Raw genomic sequence first — 25,949 nt, 5'->3', positions numbered from 1 at the left:
GGTAGAGTAACTACTAACAAACCGACTTGTTGTTTCAAAAGTGCTTAAAAGGTAGGCCTATTTAAAATAAATCAATTAATATTTTTAATATCTCGATGATACCTTAGTAGCAAATATGTATTTGTCTCGATGATAAATATTGATGTCCCTACTAATATTATAAATGTCAATATAAGTTTTTCTTTCACGCAAAAACTACTTAGCCAATCCTCATGAAACTTTGTACACATATTCTTGGAAGTGTTAGAAGTAATATAGGATACTTTTTATCCCGACATTAAGCTCGGTTCCTTTGGGAGAGGGGATGAAAGTCTTTGACGATTTTACACCATAACTCCGACCAATTATAACCGATTTAAATAATTATTTTAAACTACACTTACAACTAAATTGAATGCCACATCAAAAAACAAAATCAAGCGCAGAGAAGGTCGCGGGCAACAGCTAGTATTGAATATTATTTCGTCTATTTACTTAAAAAGGAAAGTAGGAAGGGAGTGAAAATAGAATGAAATAGAAAATAAGGACCTTTTTAGCAGCAACAATATAATTTCAGGGGGAAATGTCGCAATACCTTCATTGAATTTTACCACAACGCCGTTTTATATGATTTGTTCGTAGTACGATAAAATGCTTCTCTTTACCAAGCCATATAATATAGTGTTATTTGCTCTTTCTCCAAACACCAGCGATATATTGAAAAACGTACTCAAATTTTCCTCTCAACTTATAAATATTATTTGGTTCAGTGGATAATCTTACCGTTTAAAGATCAAACGAGCATGCTGCATAGCGATATGACCCTTATTGCTATAACCCTTATGCCGGTAAAGTAACACGGTTGCTAGAGAAAGCTCACATAAACGACATGTCGCTCGACAAAAAGTCAGTTAGTAAGGAAATTAATTGGATACTTTATCTCCGGGAGCATTTGTTATCAAGACTTCGATTGCGAGTTTTCGTCATGGAGGGTCATAAAAACGGAATGAAGAAAACTAACAATAACTGGTATGTCAACCTTACAAAGTAGGACAATTATAAGAACACTTTATAAAAGCCTAATCCCTAACCAGTTTCTACACGACAACGTCGTACCGAAACGCTAAATAAATCGATGGCACGTCTTTGTCGGTAGAGTAGTAACTAGCCACGGCCTGACCAGACCAGAGAGAATTTAATAATTCAATTCCCAAATCCCGGGAATTCCCACTTATAAGAGAAAAACGCCACCACCATCATCACTGCGCCAGGGAAATAACAGGGCAGGTAAGAATGAATGAATGAGTGAATGAATATACTTTTATTGTACACCAAAGAAAAAAGTAAGAATGAAAATAAAAGCTTGTAAAAAGTCGCTAACGTGTGATCTCGCTTAATCTCATATCGCGTTTAGTCGTGTACAGAGATTCAATATAACGCTCGTGTGACTTTAATAATTTTTCGCAAATAAGCCTGAACGTAGTATACAAAGCTTTATGGCGCTTGGTTTTTCTGCGGAAAAGGTTTGACACGACTGAGTCGTTCATTCGATTCTAAATATAAACTGGATTATTCAGAAACGTACGGTTGAATGAACAACTACGGCCTACGTCGACACTAATCCAACGTTTTTTTTTTTAAATAGCATAATAAAGTTGATATAAAGACTGCTGCAAGACATCTTAAATTTGCTGCGTAATTTTTTTATTTATTTATAATGAGTTAAACGCTTGGCTGCGTTATAAAACCTAGAGTCCGTTTTCGTCTGAGACACGTGCAAGTTTTTGTACTAGAACACGTTTAAAAACGTCAACCAACGTTGGTGCTATCCTTGGTAATATACTGGTTGACATCTGGGCCTCCCTTTTGGGTCTTATTCTATCCCCTAAAGTTTTTCAGTGTCTGGGTGTTTCATCATCAACCCATTACCAGCTCACTACAGGGCACGGGTCTCCTCCCACAATTAGAAGGGGTTAAGGCCGTAGTCCACCACGCTGTCCCAGTGCGGATTGGTGGACTCCACACTCCTTTGAGAACATCATGTAGATCTCTCAGGCGGTTTCCTCACGTGGTTTTCCTTCACTGTTGAAGCAAGTGTAATTTTAATTACTTAAAACGCACATAACTTAGAAAAGTTAAAGGTTTGTGCTGGGATTCGAACTCGGCCCCTCGAAAATGAAGTCGAACTCCTACCCAATGCGCTATCACGGCTTGCTATCTGGGCGTTTATCTGTATATAAATATTCATGTATTTTATTCATAAAAATATTCATCAGTCATCTTAGAAACCACAACAGAAGCTACGCTTACATTGAGGCTAGACGGCGATATGTGTATTGTCGTATAAAAACAAAAAAGAAAAAAATACACTTAAATATAACTTGCTTTGACCTCACCTGCGAGCTCCCGTAATAATGTTCTCGAAGGCGTGTAGAGTTTTCCAATCAGCGCTGCGTGTTGGGGCAAACATAAATTTGCCGATCAACTTTGAGCGAACAGTTTTAGAGCCAGCGTTGGAGCCGACATATGGAATTGGGGCTACAAATACAAACACAAGTTTTTTTGTTTCAGACTTGCAGTTCCCAATCGACGTGTCTGGGGTCCAAAACGACCATCCGTTCCTCGACGCAGACTCGCTGCAGTCGCTCTTCAGACGCCTCACAGCACTGAACCGTTGCGCGAACATGAAGTTGGAGCACCACCATCATCAAAAGAGATCCGTAAGTACTAAAACATTAAACAGCTAGCTAAACAGTTCACAACCACATACAAAAAATACTGTGATTTTTGTACGTAGGGGAGAGGTGGCATGAAAGGGCCAGGTTTTGAGAGAGCCAAATCCCCCTTTGGACCCCCAGCAATCGGTTGGGGTGGTTAGTAGATGTCCGGGAGGTATACAACGGGTTCCCGGGCGTCTAACAAAGCCAACAAGAGGGACATGCTGTGGTGGTTTTTAGCTTGTTTTATTACTCCTTTAGCAGGGGTAGTCCCACAAAAACTCCGTCCTGCCCAAGGGCTGGAGGTTGCAATAAAGCTTTTCCACCACGACAAAAAAAAGGTTTTGAGAGAGCCACTTACATTATGTAAAACTTTTTTTTGGTAGTTTATGAATATTTTTAAAAGGCAACACTGATTTCCTATCGCCCACAATTCAAATTCAAATTCAAAATTTATTTATTCATGTAGGCCTATCACAGGCACTTATGAAGCGTTCATACATATTTGTTTACATAATTGTAACGGGATGGTGATAACTTCGTTCGCCAACTTAAATCTAAAGCTACGAGGGTCCCAAACGGGCCCTGGTCTAAGAAGAGCCCACAACAAACTTAGCCGGGTAAATTAATTTTTTTGTTATCACCAATCATTTGACAGACCGTCAAAAACAACGGATAGCCTCTTTATCGAAAAAGGTCACCAGCTATATATCATCATGCTAACACCAATAGAAGCATAGCACCAATGAAGAATGTTTTGAAATCGGGGTTTTTGTTCTTTTGCGAGCTTACGCTGCCTGCGCTGCGTAAACGGTTAAAGTTTCGATAAAATCATGTATAATAATATTGTTCCCCTTTAAAAGTTCTAAAAAATAGAAGAAATTTATATCTACAAGAATCTATCACCAATTCCATAATCCAAGCAATTTAAGTTAGAAACGCAGCAAAGGACAGACAAACTTCATTCCGAGATAATCCTAGTTTCTAAACGGAGTCGCAGAATAAAATCCAATCTAAAAAATAATTGAAAAACTTCGTTTTGTAGACTCGTTCGAAGTTCGTACTATTATATTATCGAACCATTGACATTTCGATAGAAGTTGAAGATATTTGCGTCAACTCAAGAACCTACTCGTTGTTATGAAGTCACTAAAATAAAGCATCCCTACTCCCTACTAATATTATAAATGTCAATGTAAGTTTGTTTGTTACGCTTTCACGCAAAAACTACTGAACCGATCCTCATAAAACTTAGTACACATATTCTTGGAAGTGTTAGAAGTAATAAAGAATACTTTTTATCCCGACATTAAGCTCGATTCCTTTGGGAGAGGGGATGAAAGTGTTTGACGATTTTACATCATAACTCCGACAAATTATAATCGATTTAAATAATTATTTTTGTACTATAGAGGTTAAAATATGTGTTTGATTTTGCCCAAACTTGGTGTAGATCTGAATTTAGTTGGAGATAGAGGACAGAACTCCTCAGCGGACAGCAGCAAACCCCTCATTTAAGGCTTAGCGATACTGAATACTTTAATTTTTTTTAGAACTACAACTAAATTGAATGCCACCTCAAAAAACAAAATCAAACGCAGACGACAGCTAGTATTACATAAATTTAATAGACTTTGTTAATAAACGTTGCATTAATAGTAGAAGAACTTTTTGTGACAGAACTCGAACGTGGAAGTTAGCGCCATGCTTTTTTCTGCCGCTAAGCAGCTTTGTTGCAATGCTTGCTATGTTCCGATCTGAAGAGCGTTGTTGACGGTGTATTCGTAAGGCACAACTGAGCCTTAACACCTACGCCTCAGGTTTATGACACAGGATGGCATGTCGCATGTTGACTATAAGCTAACTGTTTCAGAACTTTTTATAGAGGACTAGCGTACCCAGCCCGCTTCGCCGGGCTAGATTTTGCTTTATATTATTTAAACAATAAACTTACATCATTAAATTTTTATTTTAAGTCTCATAATATATTAAATCATTTATTTCTCTCCGTATTCATTCTCTTATATTCTCTTCTCGAGCGGGTGAAGATCATTATCTACACCCATGTACACCCAACAATAGAATGTCATCATAGCAAATAAAAGCTGTATTTGACAGTTTGACAGTTCAAAATAAGGAGTGCTCCGATCGTCACCAAACTTTACAGAATTACTCCCCAGGTCAATCCGGAGATTCCCTGAAAGTTTTATTGAAATCTGTCCAGCCGTTTCGGAGCCTATACGGAACATACCCACACACTTTCTCTTTTATATATATAGATATATAGATAGATAGAAGATTGAAAGCATGGGAGTAGAATTCTTTTTACTAGACACTCGTAATACAACCAGGTAACAACGTAAAAACGACGTAAACTTTCAATTTCATTGCGATTTGCATAATGCGCGCTTACTTTTATTTACTTGAGCTTTTTATTGCCTTGACTACGCTTTGAATGGTCTGTCAAAGGCAAAGTGGACAGCTTTCTTCGTGTTTTATGTTTACTTCTTGCCTATTTATATTTATGAACTGTTTGCTCGAGCAATGAGTGTAAACATTGTATTTGATTAGAAGTTTTCCTATTAAGTTGAACGAGTTAGTGCATTAAGTTATTGTGGAAAGGGAGAAAGTGGAAATAATCAACTTTGCCACTTAGTTACCACCTTCTTTCTATCACGATGATCTCCAAGATGTTTCGCGTGTCCCTTAACATTTAAAAGATCATTTCATCGTCATTATCATATCTTAAATCTTTAAAAGAGCAATTCTTGTATATATTAAATTAGAATCTCGGAATCGGCTCCAACAATTTCCATGAAATTTAGTATACGGGGGGTTTCGGGGGCGATAAATCGATCTAGCTAGGACTCATTTTTAGAAAATGTCATTTAATTCGTATTTTCCAGTAACAATCGATTTAGGCAGACGAAGTTGCACGGGTCGGCTAGTATATATTATCTTATATCTTTAAACGAGCAATTCCTGTATATATATAATTGGAATCTCGGAATCGGCTCCAACGATTTTGGGTTTCGGGGGCGATAAATCGATCTAGCTAGGATTCGTTTTTAGAAAATGTTATTTTATTCGTGTTTTCCGGTAATAACCGATTTTGTGCAGACGAAGTTGCACGGGTCAGCTAGTATATATTATCTTATATCTTTAAACGAGCAATTCCTGTATATATATAATTGGAATCTCGGAATCGGCTCCAACGATTTTGGGTTTCGGGGGCGATAAATCGATCTAGCTAGGATTCGTTTTTAGAAAATGTTATTTTATTCGTGTTTTCCGGTAATAACCGATTTTGTGCAGACGAAGTTGCACGGGTCAGCTATTCAACTCATTATAGGTCCACTACAATGCACGGGTCTCTACCCACAATAAGAAGGGGTTAACCTTTCCAATCTGCTCTTTGTTATGAGGGCAATAAAACAGCATATTACATAAACTTAATGGGCTTTAATTATAAACGTTGCAGTACTAGAAGTAGAGCTTATTGTGACAGAGTCCGTCCCTGGAAGTACTGCCGCCATGCTTATTTGTGCCGCTAAGCAGCATTGTTACAATGCTGTGTCCCGGTCTGAAGGGCATGGTCGCCGGTGTAATTGCAGGCACTTGAGGCTTAACACCTACACCTTTACGAGTTTATTGCGAACATGCGAAGTGTTTTTCTGTTTATAAATTCAAAAAAATTCAAAATTCAAAAATTCAAAATTCAAAATTCGAAATTCATTTAATTCAAGTAGGCCTAATATAAGCACTTTTGAAACGTCAAGTCTGTCTGTGTGTAGTGAATCTACCACCGGTTCGGAAGGCAGATTGTACCGAGAAGGAGCCAGCAAGAAACTCAGCAGTTGCTATTTTCTAATATCGACAATTTATAAGCGATGGTTTTCCACTAACCATTAATTGGGACCTCTGCTTCGTCCGTCAATTATAATTAAAAAAAAATACTTTTCACAATTCAAGATACATTTCGGAGAGTGTGCTCAGGAGCTATTCGATTTTGTTAAACCATCCCCTTTCCACCATCGAACTGCGAGGTACAGAAAGAATCTGCAGCGTTACTTTGTTGAAATATCATCAACTCGTACGAAGCGTTTTGGTTCTTCCTTTCTGATCCGCACAGCAAAGGCCTGGAATGCCCACCCATCTTCTGTCTTCCCCGATACCTATAACTTGGGTACCTTCAAATCAAGAGTGAATAGGCATCTTCTAGGCAAGCGCGCTCGATCTTAGGCTGCACCATTACTTACCATCACGTGTGATTGCAGTCAATAACTTGTCTATATACTTTAAAAAAAAAAGGAAAAAAAAAACAATCCTATGTAAAACTTCATTAAATGGAAATTTGATATGAGTTAACTTCGAACATAGTTCGCTGTAATAACAAACTTTGCGCGCCACGAAGGTTGAGTATCGCCTAATTTAACCTCCCGTTATGACCTATTTGGTGGTATCTAACACTGTTAACTGCAATCTTCCTTTAGATTGAGTTGTAACGAAGTTAATGTACTAAAAATCAACGCAGCGCCAGAATTCGAGCTAAGAGGATTTCCCTAGTAATTTTGTGACAGACCTCGTCTGGGGAAATATTGTCATGCCTATTTCTGTCGTCAAGCAGCATTTCTGTGTTCCAGCCTGAACGGCATTGTTGCCTTGTTGCATTCTGTGTTCCAGTCGGAAAAGGATTGTTGCCTTGTTGCATTTCTGTGTTCCAGTCTGAATGGCATTGTTGCCTGTGTTATTACAGGCACATGATGTTTAAAGCCGAAACCTCAGGTTGAGATACACAAGACTGAACATAGTAGTGTGGGTTTCTTGCATGCCCTGCGAATTTCATCACTATGAAGACTTAATTTATGTTCTGGGTACTAACTAACTAACTGACTAATACTAAAAAATGTTGATACTAATCTTATTTTCGTATGTATTAATAAATGTAAGTGCATAAAGCCGCTACAATTAATGTGATAGAAAAGTGACTTTTTGAAGTTATACTTCTTTTGGCGCGTTAGGGGAAAATGATGAGAGTAAATTTTTACACATCATCATCGTCATCACTTCAACCGATTGAAGTCCACTGCTGGACATAGGTCTTTTGTAGAGAGTTCCAAAATCCACGATCCTGGGCCGCTTGTTTCCAGCGGCTCCCAGCGTTGGGGGCCGACCAACACTGCGTATACCATTCCAATAAGTTAGTATAGTTTTACGTCGTTTCAGAGTTTAATTAGTTATGCTGTAATTAGAGATGCATAATAAAAGTTTGTAAGATAAGAAAATAGGATACTTTTTAACCGACATATTAATATAAAGACACGAACTAATGGTGAGTACAACATTTTCTGCTGGCAACAGCTATTGTAATTTTTTCTTTATCTGCAGTAATTCCAAACAGCTCTAATGCATTTTCCCATCAACATTGCTTTACACAATATTGATTGTTACAAAGGTCGACCTCTGGAAGCTAGACATTGTTCTGATATGAGCGGGTGAGATAAAATTCTCTGAATTAAAGTTATTATGATATTGTAGGATACCAGTACAAATAATTGTTCAATATCGCAAGAATAGTAGAACATGTGTTGCTTATTGTACCTATTGTTTATAAATTATGTTGAAAAAGAGCTACGGTGCAGTTTCTTGCCGGCTTCTTATCGGCACCTTATTTATTATCATAGAAATTAGGTAGACAGACGTGTTAGAGTTATTTATATCGAAATATCTAAAATCATCAATAGTCTCTAATATATGTATAATCTATACCTACTAATATTTTCAGAGAAAAGATTTTTTGGTTGTTTTTTTGTACCCAAAAGGTTCCGAAAGTATAGGACCGATTTTAACCATTTTGTCGCCATAAGAAAGCTACACTTTCACGAAGAAAAAAAGGTTACGATTTATTTTCAATAAAATAGGAGATCTTTAAGAAAATTGCTATAATGCAACCCAAAATAGAAATATTTCGTCTCTAAAATTCATATCTTGGTGTGTGCTGAAAAAACTACTGATGTTACGTAAAAAGTTTGGACTGCATTTTTAAAGTAGGTACTCTATTGAGGACTGCAAGTGAATTTATCTAATTTAGCAATTTTTGTGTTGTAAAATTTTATATATTCCAATTGTACATTTAATTTAAAAATTACCGCGATATTAAGAAAATTAAGTACTAAACCTAAACAAAACAGGTATTTTAAAGATACTTTTTAATAAAAAGAACTTAAAAATATCTGTACTAAAACTATACCTTAATTGAATGCCATACATATCCCAAATAAACTGTTCTCACGGGATGCTCACAAGCGGTGATAGCGCATTGGGCAGAATCGACTTACCTTTCGGGTGGCCGAGTTCGAATCCCAGCACGCACCTGTAACTTTTCTAAGTTATGTGCGTTCATGGTAATTAAAATATCACTTGCTTCGACGGTGAAGGAAAACATCGTGAGGAAACCTGCATGCCTGAGAGTTCTACACAATGTTCTCAAAGGTGTGTGGAGTCCACCAATCAACACTAGGCCAGCTTGGACCTTAACCCCTTCTCTTGTGGGAGGAGACCCGTGCTCTGTAGTGGGCCGGTAATGGGTTGATGTGATGACGGGATGCTTTAAAAAATAACAAACGCAGACGAAGTCGCGGGCAACAGCTAGTACTTTATATTTTCCTAAAAGAGTTAATGTGAAACGTTTATTTTGGCGCAGAACCTTAGCTACCCTTCTCGGTATTTTAGCAGCTTATTTAAATTATTTTTTTTTAATTCACCTTTTTTATAAAAAAACACCATCGATACAAGAATTCAATATCATCAGATAACCCAACCTTATTATTATCCATTTTGTTTACGAATCGATAATTCATTCTGATATAAGAATTTTTTATGCAATCGATTTTTGTCGGTCAACCACCTTGCTTTTTGAATAACATTAATATTTTAAGATCATCTCAAAGTTCGCGAGATCACTGTAGCCTTAGTAATATAAAATGGCTCGCTTGCAATTGAGGAGTCGCTTTCGAGTATGGAAATAATTTAACATCGGAGTAAAATGGGTCCTATTAGCATATTTGCTAAAGTTCAAATTTGACTACAATTCTTTAGATCGAGCTTTTGGCGGAACGTTTGTAAAACCGAAAGCAGAGCTGCAAGATTTGCGACTCTGAGACGAGTGCCATTAGGTTTATTGTACTTTGACGATACAGAGTTGTAATGGTCGAAAAAGACTTTCGATTGGGAACTAGCAAATTTTGTACTAAGGTTTGTAGCTCCGAAACAATATAATGTTGATTCTTAAACGTTTTCAGATTAAGTAGGTACATAGTCGAATTTTCGTTTTAAATTCAATTTTTTTTTTCTGAGTCACAGTTTTCATAGTCGTTGTTTCGAATTATCATTTTTTTTTGCAATAGCAGTTATTGATAATCCTTAATAATATTTTAAATATGACGGTGTGTTGTTTTGTTATTTAGTTATTTAGCAATAGTGAAGTGGCGGGTGGATGGTTAAACGTGTCTTATAAAATTTTAGCCACCTACCCGCTATTATTAAGTATATTATCTTAAAACAGCATAAATATTGTTTAACGATTCATAATATAGAATAAAACGTATAGATTTATAGTAAGTACTTGGGCACGAGGAATGGCAACTCACTGTGATACAGTTCTAACTAGTACAAGAGTTGGCGTAACTGGAACCTGGTCTTACAAACATTTTGTACATTCCTATTTATTTTCAATTACTAACCTCATTTATTATGTAAGCAGGTATTAATTTTTGGTTTAAAGGTCGCTGGTACTTATAAAACTGTGAAACATGATGAAGGCACCAGCAACCAAATCTTATGTTTTAGGAAGTATTGTTTCTTTATAAATCTTAAACGCAATGTTTTTTTATATACTTAATCTAGAACTCTGCGTACAAACTATTTTTGTCCTAAATAAAGTTTATTATTATTATTATTATTTTGTCCTTCCTTTACGCCCTACAAATCAACTTGACTTTTGGCATAGTGTTAGTTACAACGACGGAGGGTAATATATTACTATTTCATCCCAGGAATTCCCAGAGTTCCCACGGGATTGGTCCCCCGTAATATACGCGGACAACAGCTAGTCATTAAAATATCACTTGCTTCAACGGTTAAGGAAAACATCGTGAGGAAACCTACCTGAGAGTTGTCTAACGTTCTCAAAGGCGTGTGAAGTCCACCAATCCGCAATGGACCAGGGTGGTGGACTAGGGCCCATGCCCTGTTGTGGGCCGGGGAGTTGATGTGATGAACATGGCTCAAGAGTTAACTTACTATACCTATATTAAAAAAAGTGTTGCCAGTGATGAATAATAGCTCTGAAATATGTAAAGTCAACATCTATCCAACAGCAGCAGTTTTTTAATGAAATAAAAATATCATTCTTTAGGGTAAACTGAAAGTAGCGCCTACATAAAGCAATAGATAGGGTATATGACATAAAATACAAATTGAAAAGGGTGCGAAGGGTCCCGTGAGCCAGCTTACAGAATTACCGGAGGCTATTTGCTGGAGCGATCATGGGATAATGTGTTTTACGTATGCGAGTAGTATGTTAAAAATAATTGCCGTTGTATACCTCGGTGGTCGAACAGATAGCATGTCGTTTATGATTCATGAGGTCCTGGTATCGAGCTAAAAATGTTGTTTTCTCTAAAGAAAATCTAAGAACTTTTAGAAAACCGACGTTTGTTTACCAGTCAGATCGGGTTTGGCCTTTGGTGCCGTTTATTTTCTTCATCCAGCGATGAAGAAAATAAACGGCACCAAAGGCGTTAAGTCTATAAACTCGCAGTGGAGAGTCGTGGTAATTTCTAAATCTCCCTACGCTGTGAGAGAGTAAGCCGTTGGACAGTTGTGGGTCTGAATGAATTGTTGGTGTTTACCACTACCATGTACACTTATATTTATGTAAGGTACGAATCAAAAGCGCCATAGATACATAATAAAGAAACATTAGACTTTGACTTTGAATGATAATTAATTAAAGTAATTTTTCTACCACGGGATTTGTGAAAAAAAAACCCAAAAAAACGCGGAAGAAGAATGTAGGTTTTATTTCATTCTAACCAAAATGAACTAGCTGTTGACCACGACTAGCAATTTTCTACATTTAATTTGGTACCGATTTAAAAATATTTTAGAAAATATTTATTTCCTTTTTTGTTACGTAATAATTTAAGTTGTGTAACAAAGCCGTTTTTTTAGTCAAAAAACCTCGATGACCAACCGTAATTTATGCACTTTTATTGTTAAAAACAATTTGCTCATCTTATATACTAGTTCGAGTATATAAAGCCGAAGAGTTTTGTTTCTTTGTTTCTTTACTTGTCCTATTTGAAAAATCTTTTAGTGTTGGATAGCCCATTTACCAAAGAAGGCTCTAGGCTATATATCATCACGCTTAGACAAATAGAAGCATAGCAATTAAGAATGATTCAAAATCGCTTTTTCCTTTTGAGAGCTTCCGCTGCGAGCGCCGCGTAAACGGTTAAAGTTTCGATAAAATTATGTAGGAGAAAGTTATTGCTCTTTAAAAGTTCTAAAACAGTCCGCAACAGCATGTCTATCGTTTAAAGTTGACTTATACGCGCATGAAATCGCGAGGGACCGTTAGTATTTAATATTACTCATATATTTTCCTTCCCCCGCCTCTGTTTTGCGTTGTGTTTTGAACACCGCTCTCCTCTCTCATAACGGGTCACGTAGTGTGATAACGTTTCCCCGTGCCGTAAATATTTTAATTATGTATTAAAATCTACTTTTATATATTATGTATATTTTATACTTATATTACGTATTTTTATTTAAATTATCTATGTATTAGTATCTATACATTTTAGTATTTATGTATATATTACAACACTCTGGGCACTATCCCGTTCTCTTGCTACGTAAGAGATTGCTTGCAGCAATAAGGCCGCCTTTGCATGTCTACATTGTTTACTGTTTCATTAATGTTTCTTTTCCTATATGTATGTTTACGTGCAATAAAGTGTATCTTCTTCTTCTTCTATTTTAAAACAACTGTATGGACATTTTCGGCTTATTCAGATAATATGCATATGTCGTAAGGTAGGACGATAAAACTTAAATATCAAATATTGCACCGGAAATTACTAAACTACTATGCAGACTGAAATGTTAAATATGTGATTAAGATAACCACCTTACTAGGTTTAGTATCATTTTGGTTAAAAGCGGACATGACATATTTATAAATATTGCTAAGAATCAATCATTCAACCATTCTTGCCAGAAATAATCCAGTGTTTTTCTAAGTATATATTATTTCTTAAATGTGTATTTTTGTAGGTAAAAAATCTCTAAAAATTGAAGCCCGATTCGTTATTCTTAAGATTTTTTTTTCAAACAAGATTTAAAACTTACACATTGAAACTTTCATACAACTAGTTTAGCAATAGCTGTCAATAGATTGATAGCGTGTTGCTCAGAAATGTTTTATTTTTTATTTTCAAAATACATAAAATATTGACTGGAGTACCTAAGGCCACTTTGGCGTAGTCTGAGTCGCCGCAATGTAATCGTAGGTCAACTGAATGTTATAGCATAAACTTTAACATTCAGTTATTATGATATATTGAATATTTATATCTAACAAGCCATATATATATATATATATATATATATATATATTATATTGATGATGATGACGTATCCTTCAACGGCGACACCTTGGCTTTATCGTCTCGAGTGTGCACGGATATGACTAGCGTAGCCAAATTTAGTTTTAAAGATTCGATTGCACGACCCGCAGACCCGCTCTGATATATTCTATTATCATATGTTTGTTATTATCTTGTTGTAAAATTAAATTAAAATTAGCTACATGCCAGGCTCAACCTTAAATTTGCACAGTTAAACTGTGCAGGTAAAACGAAACGTGCATTTTGCTTATTCGTGTGTAAATTCATTAAATTTTGCCACGGTCCAATTTACCTGCGCAGTTTAACGGTACAGTGTGTATATTTAACAGCGCTTATGGTTGACTAAACATTCCTATTACCTCTCGATGTGATAAGCGAGAAAATTATGTTAGGATTAGGGCGCGGGTATCACAGTAGTTCAGTGGTTGTTTTAGCCAGACGTGTTTATGTTTGCTTGTTTTTTTAAACGTTATTTATTGATGTTGGCCTATAGCAGGTAATACTGACGCGTTCGTACACATTTTCATTATTAAATATTCGTTAACTTAAAATTCAAGCTTCGAAGGTTCTGAACGTTAAGACCAGCAATTCTCTGCTTCTCTTTGTCTGCGGTTGATGTCGCTTATGTTCATGGTGAGAAGTGTATCAATGCTGCATTTTTCGTCATTTAGGACCCAAACGTATGTCGGGCTTTTGAGCTATGTGTCCCACTTTGTTGCCACTTCAGCTTTGCAGCTAGCTGAGTTATGTCGGTAACTTTGGTCTCTCCTCATTTTACATAGCGCTCTCCATCACCCACTTAGTTTAGTTCATATTGGGTCTATAGTTTTGGAACCGGTGCTGAGTGAACTTAAAAGGTCGCGAGTCGAATTACCGGTCGTGTTGCTCCAAAAAATTTTTGCAAATGCAGAATACACACGTAGATACATACGTGTTTACACCTCGCAACACTTTTTCAATGTAATTCGAAACGGTTCCACGTTTGCATTGATGCAGAAGCTTATACTTAAACGATACTTTACTATTGTATCGTTGCAAACACAACGTACGTCCAAAAGTAGTGATGCAGACAAAATTAACAAATCACGCTTATGAGTCGCTACAAAAAGTCGCCTTGGGGTACCTTCCACAGTTTGGTGATGGACTTATTTCTCCCACCAGAAGTATTGTCGCAATTCTGTGTTCCGGTTCACGTTGGTGCATACAGGGCGGCACGTTGCAGGACGTATTTCTTGCATGCCCTGCGAAGTATTGGCGTGTTTATAGACGATAATTTTTCCTTCCTCAGTTTGGTGATGAGTCGTGGTTACCCTACTCTCTAAACGTTACAAAGTCGAGTAATCTTGACGTAATCTAGTATTAGCTTAATAGCGTAATTGGTTCAATTACAATCAAAGGCCGCGCGCAATTATTTCAACGGTTGAACTCGTATCAAAGGGCACGGGTAAATATTTTAACCGCTAAAATTGTCGAGTGTTAAATTCGGAAATTATCACTGGATCAAAATAAAGATAATCTCATATAATTGTAACTTTTCGTAGCTGACGTTAATATTATTATATCGGTTTAGTTTAATCAACTGGATGTATTTTAACGATCCGGCCTTTCCAATTGTTATTGTAATTAAATATTTTTTTGACACCGCCACGGCATACGGGAACCCTTTATTTACTTCCCAGACGTCTAACAATCACCCCAACCGAAAGAGGAGGGGATAAAGATAGATTGACCCCCTTAAGACAGTTGGGAGACTTGGATTGTTACGGGTATAACTAGTGCCCTGAAACCGATGAAGTTGAATTGTATTTTCTGCTTTGTAAACCACGAAATGTAAACGTTCTTTCAATCGTTCATTGCTGCAATCATGTTTCATTCGTTCTTGCTTTCGGACATTCATTCAAGTGACTAATTCGTTCATTATTAGTAAGAAGCCGGCAGCACTGATAATAAGTACAAACTGCTGCTATAACCACTTCGCAACTATCTGATACAATAATAGCGAAAGCTCATAACATAACATCAATCATTTCGCGCTACATTTTAATCCAATTTGTAACATAAACGCTAAATCTGTTTAAACCGACCGCCTGTCATAACCTTGTTATCGGGTGACCGGCAATAAATCTCTGAGCGGGTGAATTAATCGTGTTGCACTCACTTCTGCGCTTGCTATCGACAATTGAGCCTGCCCGACAATTTGTTTGAATGACTGTCCATTATGCAATACAGATAGGAGTTTTTCAAGGATTATATTACGATTCAATGTAGATGAGTGGTTGTATTATGTAGCTATAATGTATATTTTATAAAATTTAAAATGCATATTCGGAATCGACAGGATTTGAGCACTCTCACAGGACTCACAGGACTCTCTAGCAATCGCGGCCTGAGCGCTTTCTCCAATTAAGCTAAGGCTCTCCTACCGTCGATGCCGAAATTAGTATATGCCTATTTCATTAGTCTTAAGCAACTGTAGCGTCATCTAGAAGGAAACGTTGCAGTATCGATCTACTTTTTCAAAGGTCCATTTTACAATGAAAACCGTCCATATTACGGTTCCTAATTTTTTATATGCATTTTAAATTTATAAAATTGATAATTCCTCCAAGTGTAGGTAAAACACTAATAAAAATTATAATGTATATGTTGAGTCTAAGTAAGTTCATCATCGACAACCCGTTCTGGCACGCAACAGATAGCGGGTCTCCTCTCAGAGTGAGACGGGTTTAGGCCTTAGTCCACGCTAACCAAGCGGAGATTGGTACTCAGACTCACCCTCTTTTGGGCATAATTTGAACCCTGAGGGAAACAGGTGTCCTCACGATTTTGGTACAGCAAGAAATATTTATAGGTTTAAATTAAAAACGCACATAATTCCGAAAAGATGGTGGTGCCTAGGTGAAGGTGAATTAAATGTTGAATAAAAAGATTTTAAACACTCCAGTAAAAACTATTGCCTATATAAACTAAAAAGTAATAGAGTAGAAGGGGAAGTACTTCTATCATACTGATTTCTCCCCCCAGAAGTATTGTCGCAATTCTGTGTTCCGGTTCACGTTGGTGAATACAGGGCGGCACGGTGCAGGACGTTTTTCTTGCATGCCCTGCGAAGTATTGGCGTGTTTATAGACGATAATTTTTCACTCTCCATTGTGCACTATCTTGGTCCGTCAATGATTACTATAAGGATTTCCATCACACATCCTTATCGTGCGGCTTGATTCCCGACCCCCATGTTTCAACGAGTCGTTTGACTTCGGTCGGTTTTTTTTTTAACAGTAATAAGTGACGTACCAAGTACATGGTCCATGGTTAGTGGAAAACCATCGCTTATAAACAGATTAACACTTCACTCATAAGAAGGCTCAGAATGCGGCACTGACCGGGCGATGGAAAGAGCAATGTTGGGAGTATCTCTACGTGATCAAATCAGAAATGAGGAGATCCGTAGAAGAACCAGAGTTACCGACATAGCTCAGCTGAAGTGGAAATGGGCGGGGCACATAGCTCGGAGAACCGATGGATGTTGGGGTTCCAAGGTGTTTGAATAGCGACCCCGACAGGTAAACGCAGTGTTGGTCGGCCCCCAACAAGGTGGACAGACGACATCAAACAAGTTGCTGGGAGCCGCTGGAAGCAAGCGGCCCAGGACCGTGGATTTTGGAACGTACAAGCGTAGCTTGTGTTATGGGTGCTAAGGTGACTGATGAATATTTTTATTAATAACTAGCTGACCCGCGCAACTTCTTCTGCACTGAATCGGTTATTAGAGGTTTTAATATCTTAATAAAACCTAGAAACTCCTAAAATCTCCGACAATATTTATCAGATCTTCATTAAAATTAGACAATAGAGGCTTGTTAGTAAACTTTCAAGTAAAAAAAGAAGTAAAATTGATAAAAACTTTCATCCCGTTTCCTGGAGGAAACTTATTGTTTATCGGATAAAAGGTATCCTATATGTTGACCCGGAATACCAGCTACCACTATACCAAATTTTATTTAAATCCGTTCAGTAGTTCTCACGTAATGCCCGGACAGACTGACAAAAATTAAATAAAAATCAGTTTTGGAATCCCCCGATCAAAATTTTCCAAAGATATTAATTGTACAGAAATCTTCTAGTTTTATTACAAGTATTGATATAAAAATTCTTACAATATACAAATAAACGTCCAGACATTAAAAACATTAATGTTCATGTTTTTCCAGTTGTGGGAATCGAACCCCCCAATTTCATTCCAAACCAGGGTCACAGCCCACTGCGCAAATCGGCCGTTCTAAAAATAATTTAACACAGTAAAAATATTAACCTAAATAGAACTTTTACAGTCCTTTGTTAAAACATTCGTAAAAGCTTTTCCAATTAATTCTTACAACATCCTATTTCATTAGATTGGTTTTTTGGCAGTTAGTATAGTACGCTTATTAACGATTTAAAAACTATAATAATAATGATTTGTTTACTTTTAACGTGTCAAAGTGTAACTTGTACTATACGTATTTTTAGCACTTCAATTATTGCTTTCGATTGATTTCTATTGAAATCGACGATACGCCAAAGGCTGTCATCTCCTCGTTAGCTGCGATTGAATGGAGAATGAATTAAACGTATTGGATTCACTCGCGGCGCTACCACAATTTGTTAGCATGACACGATACAATGCTGCCGATGAATGATCTGAGAATGATTGTGAACTAAAGCGCTAAGAATGGAGTTTATTGAATGGAAGAACTAAAAGAAACCTGTCTTTGTTATTATAACATACCAGCACCAAATATAAGACATAAATACATTAACATAATTTGAAATGAGACATTCAGTATACTGAGAAATTCATGTATAGGTACTTACCTAATGTACATAGGTACCTAAATATAACTTTGACGGCCGATTGGCGCAGTTGGCAGAGACTCTGCTTTCAGACTTCAAGGCCGTGGATTCGATTCCCACAACTGGAAAATGTTGGTGTGAAGAACATGAATGTTTTTCAGTGTCTGGGTGTTTATTTGTATATTATAAGTATTTATGAATGAATGAATGAATACACTTTTATTGTACACCACATAAACATAACAAATTAACAGTAAAAAATTAACAAAAGGTATACAATTTGGCGGCCTTATCGCTACATAGCGATCTCATCCAGGCAACCAAAGGCGTTAAAAACAGCTCAAGAAGAGAGGTAGGTGGTGCATTTAACTGTACTGTGTTGCAAATAAACATGCATAAACCTATATATACAAATATAATATGTACATATAACAAACTTACAATAAAATATATAGATAGTGATAATAATTAATATATACCTAAATAATTAATATCAATAATAAATATATATATAATTTATGTATATTATTCATAGAAATATTCATTAGTCATCTTAGTACACATAACACAAGCTACGCTGACTTTGGGGCTAGATGGCAATGAGTCTATTGTCTTAGTTTATTTATTTATTCATATTTACGACTAGGACAAAAGTTTAAAAAAAACAGTTAGCAAGTAGTACACGTTTTTGAAGTCATTCGGCCATATTAAGAATCCCCGGAAAAGATAAACGCCTGACTTCAAAATACGTTACGCTGATTTTTTGTCACTAGAATATACATTCTAAACCGTTGCCTGATAGGGTCACCATGAACAGACCGACTTCACTTTACAAACAGCCTCTAATGTAGACTTCCTTGGAATAATAATTTATAATTGCATCTACACGTTTATGTTTAGCTTAATGTATAAGGATAATTTATGTTGCCGTCCATGGCGTTCATTGTATTTATATGTATTTGAATTTAATAATTGAAATCAAATACATACAAACGGAAAACCAGTTGCGGGAAAACAGATGACTGTTTTCCCGCAACTGGTTTTCCGTTTGTATGTATTTGATTGATGAGGCTAAATACTCGCTTCTTTTCTGTTCTCTGATTTATGTTTTGAATATTTATTATACTTTATTCATTATGTCATCAATATCACGTCAACCGATTTACGTCCACTACTGGACATAGGTCTTTTATTGAGTATACGCTTTTATAATATGATTCCTAACGTAATTTTGGACCTACCAATGCATAAGTTTAAAGAATATGTTAAAACACATTTATTACAGCGAGGTTACTATACAATTGATGAATTTCTTAATGACAAGGTTGCTTGGAAGCATCCGGCTCTGCTTTCATATCTCACAAGATAGAAAAAATGAATGTTAAAATGAAAATTGTTTGTTGGAAAAGAGCAACTGCTGAGTTTCTTGCCGGCTTCTTCTCGGTAGAATCTGCCTTCCGAAACGGCGGTAGAGTCACTACACACAGAAAGACTTGACGTTACAAAAGTGCTTATATTAAGCCTACTTGAAATAAATTAATTTTATATTTATTGAGAGTACCAAAATCCGAGGTTCTGGGCCACTTGCTCCCAGCGGCTCGTTTGATGACATCTGAGAAAAAGGTACTTACTTTAGCTTCACAGTATATTTATAATAATACCAGCTGATACCTGCGACTTCGTTCCCGTGGAATAAGGTTTTTATTCCCGTGTGCTCGTTAACAATTTTTAATCACACCACGAGAACTATTAGACATCATGCTCTTTCTAGGTATAGAAAGAGCATGCCCGTTTCCATAGCATAGGTGTCACGCATACCGAATTTTAAAGCTGTCTGCCTACGGCTTGGCTCGCAAATACTTTTAAATTTTCCCTCCGGAACTACTCAAAGAATCGGGATAAAATATAACCTATGTTCTTTTCCATGTCAAAGGCTACATGCATGCCAAATTTCATCTAAATCCGTTCAGCTGCTTTTGCGTTATTGAGTAACAAACATCCACACACATACATACTATACTGTATACACACATATGTACATAACACACATACATACGTACATATATAATATTACTAGGATAGTATTTGTAGAACAATATATAGTATATTGTATTTCTAAAAAGAATTACAAAAAATCGCTTAGTATAGCAAACGTTAAACTTAAAAGTATAACATATTGTGAGCGTACATAATAGAAGGTACATATAAATTATATAAAATCATATAAATTATATTATATTACCTATTAGATTAACTAAATGCAGCTAAAAAGAAAATTTTTGTATAAGCGGGTAGTTACACAAATAATACCGAGCAAAAATATAAGACTAAAACAAAGATCGTTTAGTGGAAACCACTTATAGTGACATATTATTTATCATGTATAATTTTAGTTATTTCTTGAAAATAAACGTGGCTTCTAATATTAAATCAGAGATTTAATATAATAAATAAAACGTGGATATAAAAAACCGACTTGAAATAATCACAAATAAGTGTCAATCTACATATCGTCTGCGAAAGGTACAGAAGTTATTTGTGGGATTCAGTATACGAATTTATAATATGATTCCTTCTTATAATGTATAAAATAGGACGTTTCCTAGTTTAGCGTCCTTAACAACAATGTCATAATGAGCTATGTAAAACTTATTTAAGCGACTGTACCGAGTGCGCAAATGACTCTGCGCAATCTTGAAATACTTCGAAAATGGACGTAATTGCAAAATTAGTATTTTTATTATAATACCTGTTCTGGAAGTTCAATGGCTGGTTAAGGAGACTGATGACCTTATCTTGATAAAATACGATAAACGTGTGATGGGCTGATTGGTGAAGAAATTTATATATTGGACCAACATATAGGACCTACCAACTTTTATATTTATATCAAAGCCCCCGTATTTTTATGTATTTTTATTTTTATGTACAATTTATCTGTGGTGGTTTTTTATGTGGTGTACAATAAAAGTGTATAAATTCATTCATTTATTCACTCGTTCTTTTATACATTTGTTCTCTATTTCAACGGTAAAAGAATTGAATGGAATCCGACCCACGCACGCGTGCCAAGGGCTTTTTTATCAGGATAGTCGCAGATCGAATGCCGGAAGATGGCATAGAATAGAAAAACTCTTTCATTTCGATTTTCTTTTGGGTAGGCAGTGCGTTTGTTCTTGTATGAAGTGCACGCCATTGATCACTTCCCCTTTAATTGCATGTTACTTGCACTATTAGTTCTTTCAGATTTACGTCCTAAATTCAACGAATCTCTATAATCTGCTAAACTACCTTTTGGTATCTCTGATCTCCGTCACGGAATTAAAATATCTCTTATTGCTCTGTGAGCTTCAATGGCCAACTATTTCAAACCTTCATGTAAACATTTTCCATGGCAAATTACCGACCCGAAGACCTACTGCAGTTTCACCTGACGTATTATTCTTTTAATTCCCTATCACAAATTACTGCAAATAATCGTGATATGTGTGGTATTAGTAGCAGCAACACGTAAAAATCGATAGTAGAAGCAACGTTGACCCAAGTCGGCAAAAGGATTTTATACTCTTCTTTTTAAGTTTGAAAGAGAACTTAGCATCTGCCAGTATCAGCTCTTAGCTTCCTATCACTAACAGAGAATATTTACCGTTAAAGACTGAGAGAGTAGAGAGAGTATAACTGTATAGAGAGTTCCGTTGTGCTTCATCCGCGTTTATTACGGTTTTTTACAAATCTGGTGGGAATTTCTTGTTCTTCTGGAGAAAAAGAATAGTATAGATCTGGTATTGCGAATAGTACTTTCTTCTATTCGCAATACCAGATCATTTCTACCGCGCATTTGCATATTGTGAAACGATCCCCCATCTGATGTGTTTCCTCCCAAATACAATCTAGGGTTATTCAAGGGGCGGATAAACAAACTCCTTATAAGCCGTCAACGCTTCGGTGGCGAACTGGTGGTAGAGTCACTACAGACTGACTTGACGTTTCAAAAGTGCTTGTAAACTTGGCCTACTTAAAAATAATGAATTTTGAATTTTGATGTTAATGAGCGGCGATGATCACTTAGCATCCGGTGACCCCCTTGCTCGTTTGCCCGCTTTTAATATAAAAAAAGCCTATTTTACTCTTCATCTTTTCAAATTAATCGATGCCAAAAATCAAGTTAATTGGTTGCTGAGTGAGGGCGTTAAGCAAGGACAAAAAAACAAACACACACTTTCGAATACTATAAGTATGGATTTGATCTCTTGAAATTACTCCATAACTCTCACCAGCGCCCACTCAGTGATTTTAAACTTTACTGATAACGAAAAGTTACCCAATAAATATTCTCTCATTATACGAATCTCTTGATCGGTTCCGACAACAACAATAGATCGAGTTGAGTCGTGTTAATCCCAAATGAAGTAATATCAGCGAACTGGTACAAAGGACTAATCGGATTTGTGGTAACGAGCCTACGACAGTCAACATTCTATGTTTATTTAATAGAACTATATTATACGGTAGTATGACAGCAACGATGATTCAAAATTCGAAAAAAATCAAAATTAAGTGTGCGTCTGTCTGTGGCATAGTATTTCCCGAACGGATGAACCGATTTCGCTTAGGTTTTTTTTGTTTTATGGAAATCGATACAAAATGGCCGCCGCCTCAAAACTGCGGATTAAGGGAAGGCTGGGGAAACACAAACGCTGGGTAATCGCGAATCAAACTGTTTCACTGTGTTAGCAACAGGTAACGTGATTTCATTCACCGCCATCTTAGAAATCACGCCATCACTCGTGCCAAGCGACAGTGCGAGCGATATGGGTGCACACAGGAAAAACTAAAACGAATTCAAATACAGTCAAACCTGGGTAAGTGAGAACTGGATAAGTGAGAAAACTCTATAAGTGAGAGTAATTGCCAGGACCCGTCATTTTAAGCTCCCAAAACCTCTATTAGCGAGAAACAGAAACCTTTGTAAGAGAGAGTCGTTTTTCCCTTACGGACCTCTGTAAGTGAGACTGCTACTTACGTACCTCTATAAGCGACAGTCGAGCAAGCAATATTCGACAAAATTTATGAGTTAGAGAAAAACATTCAAAATACAAAAACAGAAACCCAAACGAAATTCACGGATTTTTTAAATGTAAATAAGTTCTAAATAAAATAAAATTACATAGTGCATGAATATATGTCTTGTTATTGCTGCGTACCTCTATACGAGAGAAACGCTACCCATGTACCTGCATTAGCGAGAAACTCGGGTTAGTGAGAAACCTCTATAAGCGAGAATGAGATTGTGCTCCCTTGAACTCTCGCTTATCCAGGTTTGACTGTATTTACTTACTTTCAGTGTAATTGTAACTGTATTATAAAGTAATAGAAGTCCATAGTCTAGTCCTACATATTTTATACAGTTCCGTCAATGTTGGTATCAAATGGAATTAGAATAATGTACACACACACAATTATACTTTGGTACTGCTTATATTCAAATCCACAACAATTTTTTTTTTAATATTATATTCCTAAGCTATTATGAATACATTGCGACGTCATGAAGGTATTTAACGTACGAATGCCTCGAAAGCTATTCAAATAGAATTTCCTTACAATTCAACGTCCGCTGCGAAGATATGCGTATGCTTGGCATTCTTTTCCATTTCCACTTAAGCGGAAAATCTCAAGCGGAAGTACCTAAATGATTATAACTTTTCTTTTTTTTTGCATTTTAAAGCAAACTTTCGAACGTAATTCGATAGATGAATGCAGTTGACTACGAAAATATAAAACACTATTAAAAATTTAAAAGAAAAAAACATCCACCCTCCGCTCGCGGGGCTTTTGAATGCCCAAGCGATGCCCGGCGGTCAGGGCTCCAGAGTGAGGAACCTCCTCACAATACGCGCCGTTTCAAGGATTACTCCCTTCTGTAGCCGACCCTTGATCCAACAACCAAGCGAAAGCTTCTTAAGATGTTGGTCGAAGCTTTTCGAAGACCAATGACTGAAACGACGATCGGAACAATAACGGTCGACTCAACATTCCACATGGCGGTCATCTCGTGACCAAGGTCCAAGTATTTAGATACTTTTTCCTTTTCAGCTTTCACCAGACTATCGTCATGTGGAATAGTAAATTATTTCATTATTATTAAAGTCTTTATTTGTATACCACAACATTAACATATACAAAATATAATAATAAAGAAAGAAGTAGAATACAAAAGGCGGCCTTATCGCTTGATAGCGATCTCTGCCAGGCAACCTGCCACAGATTCGGTGGATCGTCGTGCTAAGAGACTCATTTGCAACGACCTTGTAGTCAGTAGACTACAAAGCCTTGAACACCGGCGCAAGGTTGTTTGTCTGGCTGTTTTCTACAAGATACATTTCGGAGAGTGTGCTCAAGACCTATTCGATTTGGTCAAACCATCTCCTTTCTACTACTGCGAGGTACCGAAAGAATCTGCACCGTTACGTGGTTGAAATACCATCAACACGTACGAAGCGTTTTACTTCTTCCTTTCTGATCCGCACCGCAAAGGCCTGGAATGCCCTCCCGTCTTCCCCGATACCTATAATCTGGGTACCTTCAAATCAAAAGCTTGCCTAGAAGATGCCTATTCAAATTATATGAATAGGCATCTTCTAGGCAAGCGCGCTTCATCTTAGGCTGCATCATCACTTACCATCAGGTGTCATTGCAGTCAAGCACTTGTCTATATATTTAAAAAAAAAAATTTCGTTTGTTGCAGAACGACTCCGACGACGAGCAATGCGCTTTAAGTGACAAATGGCAGTACGAGAGGAAATCAAGAAGATGGTCGCGAGTCGTCGAGATAACTCCACAGGCTCAAAGAAGACTACAAGTAAGCCTTTCATAACATTCAAATATTATGGTTTGTTCATGTAGACCTATAACAGCCAGGCTGATACTTTGCGCAAAAAATAAGCCAGCCCTTTTGCCACTAGGTGAAGCAATCAACTGCGGTAACAATGAATAATTGTGAAGGTTATTGTAAAGTCAACATCTCCTGAGGATCAGGAGATGTTGACTTTACAATAATTCGGAGCGGTTGATTTCGGAGCGAAATGTGCGTAAAGGGGAAAATTCCCGAAGATCTGTTTGGTGTGGAGTATAAGGATTGAAGAAATTACAATATTATTAATTTATATTCGCGGATTATAGCAAATTAAGCTTAATTTTCATATCTACTAAAGTGGAGTGGCTTGAAAGTTATACTATAATAAAACTTGAAAGTTATAATAAAACTGTAACTGGAAGATTTCTGTACATTTAATATTTTATGAAAGTTTTGACCGGGGGATGCTTTATAATCGATACTGAGTCCAAAACAGATTTTTATTTAATTTTTGTCTGTCTGTCTGTCTGTCGGTCCGGGCATCACGTGAAAACTACTGAATGGAATTAAATAAAATTTGATATAGTGGTAGCTGATATTCCGGGTCAACATATAGGCTACTTTTTATCCCGATAAACAATAAGCTTCTCCCGGGAAATGAGATGCAAAATTTTTTATCAATTTAACTTTATCGCTCCGTTAAATTTGAACCGATTTTAATAATTCTTTTTTTATTTGAAAGTGTATACTATCAAGCATGTATTGTGAAATTTTAATGAAGATCTGGTAAATATAGTCGGAGATAAAGGACATAATTCATCATAGATAACAGCGAGTCGCTCTGGGTAAACGATCGAATGCATGCGTACC

General features: G+C 36.6%; 1 protein-coding gene across 1 annotated transcript in view; it reads left to right on the top strand.

The window, feature by feature from the left end:
- The window catches only part of LOC120633878 (rho GTPase-activating protein 7), an 85,075-nt gene that overhangs the window by 38,004 nt on the left and 21,122 nt on the right, over nucleotides 1-25,949 (top strand). The window contains exons 3-4 of the mRNA XM_039904258.1: nucleotides 2,551-2,699; nucleotides 24,972-25,085. Coding sequence (XP_039760192.1) covers nucleotides 2,551-2,699; nucleotides 24,972-25,085 — 263 coding nt within the window. The remainder of the gene's footprint in view (nucleotides 1-2,550; nucleotides 2,700-24,971; nucleotides 25,086-25,949) is intronic.

Source organism: Pararge aegeria, chromosome 22 (assembly GCF_905163445.1).
Source record: "Pararge aegeria chromosome 22, ilParAegt1.1, whole genome shotgun sequence".
Taxonomy (NCBI): domain Eukaryota; kingdom Metazoa; phylum Arthropoda; class Insecta; order Lepidoptera; family Nymphalidae; genus Pararge; species Pararge aegeria.
Note: the sequence above shows the minus strand (reverse complement) of the source record. Positions and strands in the feature narration are given on the sequence as shown.